The sequence below is a fragment of the Cajanus cajan genome, chromosome 7 (genome assembly GCF_000230855.2).
Source record: "Cajanus cajan strain Asha chromosome 7, NIPB_CcT2T_4, whole genome shotgun sequence".
In the NCBI taxonomy this organism is placed as follows: Eukaryota; Viridiplantae; Streptophyta; class Magnoliopsida; order Fabales; family Fabaceae; genus Cajanus; species Cajanus cajan.
The window spans coordinates 41812217-41819678 of NC_138523.1; the positions used below are offsets into that span (position 1 = coordinate 41812217).

Consider the following 7462-nt stretch of genomic DNA (forward strand, 5'->3'; position numbering starts at 1 on the left):
ATTTTTATTAAAATTCTATTAATAAATTAAAATTTTGGAATGTATAAAAAAAAAATTAACTCTTACGAGATGAACTTAATTGTAAATGAGCTTAAACTTGAATAAGTTCAAACTAAAAAAGAATTCATGTCGAAATAAAGTGAACCAAATATTAACTACACTCATTTTCCACCCTAATCCGATGTCAAAAAATAAAATAAAATTGTGAAAGTAAATGAATTTTTTGTTAATAAACAAATTAAAACAGGGGCAGGCCCAGACCTGTTCATACTTCACTGTACCGGCGGGTGCGTGTATTCTGTAATCTGTATACCTCGCAAGTCAAGTCTGGCTAGCAAGGTCGGTGCAGAACACGTAAAAGGATAGAAAAAGAGGCTCAATCAGTGGAATTTGAATTTAAATATTGGGATAATCATAATACACCTTCATATGATACTTAGTTGTAGAGAAATGTACAGATCCCTGTAACACAACAATCATAATTCCAATTCAAACCGAGTCAAGAACTCGTTCCACTCTTTTATCCTGCGCACCCCTCTCCGTTTATCCTGCGCATCTTTCGCCGCTTTCGGAACTGAGATCCTCTCCTCCACATCCTCAGTTCCGCCATTTCAGGTACTCCTCGATCTATCACACTCTTCAATGTCACTTTGCAAAAATAATTCTCCGTGTTGTTTTCATTTTTGCGATTGAATTTCTTTTCATTATTTTATTGACAAATATATATATATTTTTTTTAATTTTAGTTTTAATTTTAATTTTCCGGCAACATTTGATTTCGGACGGTAATAACTGGTTCCGCGTTTCACTGATCTGCGACTGATAGTTTGTACTTCAGTAGCAGTTTGCCTGATTGAGGGAACCTGTTTGGATCCGCTTCCGTTTAGCATCTATCGATTGAGATTTGCTGACTGAAACGTTGAGCTTATTATCATAATGGAAGTATTCGCTGTTTTCATGGCTGTGAAGTTTTCACGCTTCAAGGATGACGGAATTATGCAAATAATTTAGAATGTAATCTCAGTTTTCTATTTGATAGTGTTTCTTAGAGTTAGGCAAGGCTGTTGCGTGCTTTAATTAATGTGAATCAAATGAGTGGAAGCATCACGTTACGTCTATTCAAATTTTCATATCATGCGAATGAAATGAAGCTATGCTGTGATGCTTAGAAGTAGAACTCATTGTATTTGGAAAGAAACCACACTCAATAGCTCTATTTCCTTCCCTTTTCAATTGTTGAAAGTTGCAATTGTCACCAGGATGTATCTTCTTTTGTAGGAATGAACATCTTCATGAATTTTTTTATATATATATGTGTGTGTGTATTTAAAGTAGACTGTGTATTCAAAATTACAAAATAACTGTTATTAGAATGATCTAATGGGCTAAATTTTTTCAGTGGGAAAAAATCATGAGTTGTTTTGGCTGTTGCGAAGATGATGACCTCAACAAGGCTGCTGAAAACGGAGGACCCTATGTTGTAAAAAACCCAGCTGGTAATTTGGCTCATATAAGCTTGAGCAATTCATTGGAGATGACATATATATAGTCTGCAACTCTAGGCATTCATGCATCTTTGAGTGATATTTCCATGTCAATTGGAATATTGGATGGAATCAGTAATATGTGATTGAAGTACTGCACTATGAATATTTCATTATTTTAATTTGTTTACTGTGATTTTAGATGAAATTTGAATTTAATGAAGTTATTGTGATAAATTCTATTATACAGGAAATGATGGGAATTACCATGCTTCTGAAACTGCAAAGCAGGGCGCTCAGCCTGTTAAAGCTCAGCCCATTGAAGTTCCTAATATACAAGCAGATGAACTAAAAGAAGTTACGGATAACTTTGGTCAAGATTCTCTGATTGGAGAGGGATCCTATGGAAGAGTATATTATGGTTCTCTTAAAAGTGGGCAGGCTGCAGCAATCAAGAAGTTGGATGCTAGTAAACAGCCTGACGAGGAATTTCTAGCCCAAGTATGTATTAGTGACATTCTTGGCGTAATATTTTTTTGTCAGGTCATTAAATTGTTCAATTCCCATAAACCCTGTTGTTTTTCAACTTTTAGGTTTCAATGGTATCAAGGCTGAGGCATGAAAATTTTGTTCAGTTGCTTGGATATTGCATTGATGGAAGCTCCCGTATTCTTGCTTACGAGTTTGCATCTAATGGGTCTCTTCATGATATTTTACATGGTATATAGTTTTGTGTTTTGCCTTTCAATCGGTCAAATTAGAAAACTATCAACATCTTTAACTGCTATTTGAATTATTTTTCTATACGGTAAGAAGAACTGAGGAGATTATGGCCTTTGACATTGTCTTTTTGTTCTTTTTGCCTTGACAGACAATGTCACTACTTGAGTGATATATTAGTGAAGTCTGTTTTTGTATTATACAATACATAAATGTTCTCATCATTGTTGTTGTACATGCAGGCAGAAAAGGTGTTAAAGGAGCACAGCCTGGTCCAGTTTTGACATGGGCACAACGAGTAAAAATTGCTGTAGGGGCTGCAAGAGGACTTGAATACTTGCATGAGAAGGCTGATCCCCACATAATCCATCGGGACATCAAGTCAAGCAATGTGCTAATCTTTGATGATGATGTTGCTAAAATTGCAGATTTTGATTTATCAAATCAGGCTCCAGACATGGCTGCACGTCTTCATTCTACTCGTGTCCTTGGAACCTTTGGTTATCATGCTCCAGAGTAAGACATGATTATAAACTTACCAATTTCCTTTCTGCCACAGTTGTGAGTTGTGACTAAAGTCACTAGACTAACATTACCAATTCCGATATATCTTTCTTTTTTATATATCTAGTGTTCTGGCCTCAGACTGCTGAATTACTCTATCCATCTAATCTTGTAAATACAGATATGCAATGACTGGGCAATTGAATGCCAAGAGTGATGTATACAGTTTTGGTGTTGTCCTTCTGGAACTTCTGACTGGAAGGAAACCTGTTGATCATACACTACCACGTGGACAGCAGAGTCTGGTTACTTGGGTACTGATTTAAGCTATATGCCTATATCTTATCTTTTCCCTCCCCCTTCTTCCAAACACACACCAATCAAAAGAAAGAGAAACTAAACCTTTTTATTGTGGTCTGCTTTCGACTCTAAAATCCTAGCTGATGGCAGCAATTGATATATGTTGTTTCAGGCTACACCAAAACTTAGCGAGGATAAAGTCAGGCAGTGTGTTGATACACGACTAGGAGGAGAATACCCACCCAAAGCTGTTGCCAAGGTGCTCACCGTCTTTTAGTATATTTTTCTTCACTATTTATTTTATTTTTTATTTTCTTGCTTAGGTGGTGTTGAATGTTCATGAAAATGTTCTATAACTTATATTTTAGTTGAAATTGTATGCATATGAATTGGAAAACTATGCAAAGCAGATTACTAGAGATAGCATCAGAATTTTATATTTGGTTTAGGTAGTAAATAGTAAATAGTAAATACTATGCAAAAGACCAAATTTTGAGTCTAAAACTATTGTATCACTTCCTTTATGTGGTAATTTGTTGGATATATTAATTAGTTGAGCAATGAGAAGACAATGTCTTTATGTTGTTTATGATCTCAATTTCAGTACGAGTAACTGGTATTCATCATGCTAGAGGAAATATACAAATACTTTACTGCTTAAACAAATACAATTTTTTTGTATTCTGGGAATCTTTATAGGAACCACTGATACCCTGGACAACTGCCCTTAAAGATAAAATACTTAAGAACAATACTCATGGATAACATGATACCTGGTTAATTACAGATGGCTGCTGTTGCTGCACTGTGTGTGCAATATGAAGCTGATTTCAGACCAAACATGAGCATTGTAGTTAAAGCTCTTCAACCTTTGTTGACTGCACGACCTGGACCTGCCGGTGAAACACCAAATTAATCTCTCTGTATCTCTTTCCCTCTATATTTGAGAGTATGTGCACAAGAGTGCTTGCAAAACATAAGAGACTACTTCAGAAGCTGGTGGTAAATTGCTCAAGGATGACTTTATATCTCATTGTTTACACTGCATTCATTTTGTTCATAATCCATGATGGTCTGCCATTTCCTTGCTTTTATTCATTTTAATGTATTTGTTTTCTCCATTTCCCCCCCCTTTTACCCTCGCTGCTGGGTTGATTGCCATCTTTACAATGAAGTGTTGGGAAAAACTACAAAACAGAATTCAATATACTCAAAGCTAAGAGAAAGTCAATGGACTCTCTCTCTACTAGAAACAGTTATTCACAAAGAGCCGTGCTTATTATATTGATTCTTTTAATTTTTTTATTAAAATGTTTCTCAAATTGAGAGTTGTATAAATTACTCATAATTTCAATTCCAATGTTTTAGGAAGAAAAGAAAATATTGTTTCATGCTAGATGTTTGTGATTTAGTTTTCTAACCATAATTATTTCCTTTCCTTTTCTATTTTCTTTGGGTGAATTGAGTGTTACGAATTATGCTCGAACGATATTGCCTTAACTTGCGATGCAAAGTGTTTATAGTGTCATACAAGTCTTCTTTAAAGTGGATCCATCTTTAACTTGAGGTGTGATTTACTTTGAATTGCATGGTGATCTTAACATAATTTGTGATATAATTACATTTTTTTTTATTATGGCTTATATAATTTTACACTTTAATTAATGATCTGATTACCTATGATAACCTTTTTTCTAATTAAGGTTTTCTTTTGGGCGGTGATGACATTGTGCCGTTGTCCTCTGCTCTGTTTGGTGCGTAGATCAGAATCAATTCCAATGGCAAATATAAATAGCGAAGATTATCATTAAGGAACGTTTAATGAAAATAATTTCAAGGTAGAAACATTAATTAAGTATTTAAGAAATGTTTTGAATATGGCCATATGGGTAGGTCATTGAACCAGTCAAATACCAGTCCCAGTTATAATGATTCAATTATGATTATGCTGACATTGATAATAATAATAATAATAATAATAATAATAATAATAATAATAATGTATAAAATAAAATAAATATAATACCATAATTTTTAATACTAAAAGTTAAATAAAGTATCAATTTATAGGAATAGTTAAGTTTAAATTTAAATAAAGTATAATGTTCAATAATAATAGTAAGTTTATAAAAATATTATATATATATATATATATATATATATATATCGGTTTAACATAATTTCTACATAATTTTTATTTATTTATTTATTTATTATTATTATTATTATTATTATTAAAGAGATTGAGATACTTTGTGATTATAAGGATATAAGAAGGTTGAAGTAGTTACTTAAGAGGATATTAGAAAGTTGTGGATAATTATATATAAGAGTTTTTTTTTTTTTTTTTTATATCTTAAAGGTATAAAAGTTTACTAAAAGGTTGGAAAAAAAAAAAGTTATACACCTCACTAAAGGGACTAATAATTATATAGATGGTTACATTTTTTTATGTATTTTTTTTAATTTTATCTTTTATCCATAAAAAAATACTGTATAATTGAATGCATAAAAAAAAAAACGAAGCAATTATTTAAAAATGTATTCTTTTTATTAATTTTGGACCAGTGACTGATTCTCGACCGGTTCATACTAATTCTGAATTTTTTGAGTCACCAAACTAGTTTGGGTCATGCTATCTAATTACAAATGATGCCTGTTTAGTATGTATTGGATTTCTTGTTTGCTCGTTTAAGAAAGATATTCGTTGCCTGTAGCAAATTTACAATTACAAATGATGCCTGTTTAGTATGTATGGAAATATTATATTTTTGTAAAACTACTAGATTTACAACCTTTTATTTATATATAAAATAATAATATATAATTATGATATATAATTCAGTTGATAATTTTTTTTTTAAAATAAATGTCTAATATATTAATACTTAGACTTAAGATTTTTTTCCCCCAAAAATATTGAATACAATACTCCTTATATATTAAACTCAAACCACTATCTAATACTAAAACGTCTGATTTTCTTTTAAATTTTTATCTAATTAAATTTTTATTTATTATAATTATTTATGAATTAAATTTTAATATTTTAAAATAAATTATCAATAAATAAAAATAATCTTGTAATACAAAATAAATTATTTATCATAACTAAAAAATATAATTTATAATCCAAATATTTAATCATAATATTTATTTGTATATATAATTTATTATAAATTTTAATTATATATAATAAACATTTAACATGTGTATTATACAAACAAAAATATTAACAAAATAAAAACATAAATAAAAAAACAAAGTTTTATTTTTTTTAGTTTGCATAATTACGACATAATATGGATTATGACTTTTATTTATATTTGTATTGTTAAAAAACCAAACGTATAAAAAGTGAAATAACTAACATATTAATATTCAAAACTGCATTCGAGATTGTAAAATTTGGGAAAAAGGACTAATGTATAATGATTTTTAATTAAAATCAAGATTGCTTAATTTTAAGTCCATTTGAGAACCCCACACACACACACACACACACACACATATATATATATATATATATATATATATATATATATATATATATATATATATATATATATATTGTGTTTTACTAAAATATTGTGACATAAAAGTTCTCTAACATAAATTATTTTACTTCAAGTTCACTTTTAATCAAAACTTAATTAGATTAATTGCAATTTTCTTTATCGGTATGTTTCATAATTTTATGAAAAAATTTATTCAACTTATATTTTTTTTTACATTTTATCACACTAGTATTTGAATATTGACATGGCACATTGATCAATCATGTAATACATTAATTGATGATTTTGATTACTAATATGTCATATAAACGATGACATGATGTAATGTTTTATGTCCACGGTCAATGTGATATATATAAACGATTAATATATCATATCGATGGTCAATGTGATATATAAACGATTAATATATCATATCGATAATCAATATTTCATGTTAATAGTTAACTAATTAAGGATAATATATAATTAATTAATGAGGTGGTAAAATATGTAAAAATTTGAATATTTGGTGAAAAAATAAATATTAGAGTTGTCGAGCCACTCGGCCCAGCTCGGTCTAGTCTACCATGGGTTGAATATTTGGTAGGCCAACCCAACCCGACTCATTTATTAGTGAGCTAAAAAATTCGAACTGGTCTGGCCCACTACGGGTAGGTGGGTTAAACGGGTTGACTCACCTAATTTTTTTAAAAAATGTAATTTTTTTTCATCTTTTTTTTTTCTTAATATACAACTAAAGCCCAAAAAGCTCAAACCTAGTTTAAAATTTTTAAGATTCTTAATTAAGACATCCATAAATGAATCATTCATCCCAAACATTAATAAGGTGCGTGGCACAGGTGGTGGTGCCAGGACAACAATGGTGGGTGGCCCGTGGCCCCCAAACAATGCGCATGGTGCGAGGTGACCTGGGGTGGTGACATGCGCGGTGGC

At 30.6% G+C, this 7462-nt stretch overlaps 1 protein-coding gene across 3 annotated transcripts; it reads left to right on the forward strand.

The window, feature by feature from the left end:
- Positions 1-276: 276 nt before the first annotated feature.
- LOC109808116 (protein CYTOSOLIC ABA RECEPTOR KINASE 3) lies at positions 277-4404 on the forward strand. 3 transcript variants are annotated; one of them, XM_020370969.3, is made up of 8 exons: positions 277-615; positions 1400-1496; positions 1735-1985; positions 2078-2204; positions 2447-2720; positions 2890-3022; positions 3181-3267; positions 3796-4404. In XM_020370969.3, the coding sequence occupies exons 2-8, from the start codon at positions 1412-1414 to the stop codon at positions 3922-3924; spliced, it is 1086 nt and encodes a 361-aa protein (XP_020226558.1). In that variant the 5' UTR covers positions 277-615; positions 1400-1411; the 3' UTR covers positions 3925-4404. The 3 variants fall into 3 exon arrangements, with proteins under 3 accessions (XP_020226558.1, XP_082915788.1, XP_020226559.1); XM_083059662.1 differs by lacking the exon at positions 277-615 and adding an exon at positions 845-1014; XM_020370970.3 differs by lacking the exons at positions 277-615; positions 1400-1496 and adding an exon at positions 1503-1635.
- The last annotated feature ends 3058 nt before the right edge of the window (positions 4405-7462 follow it).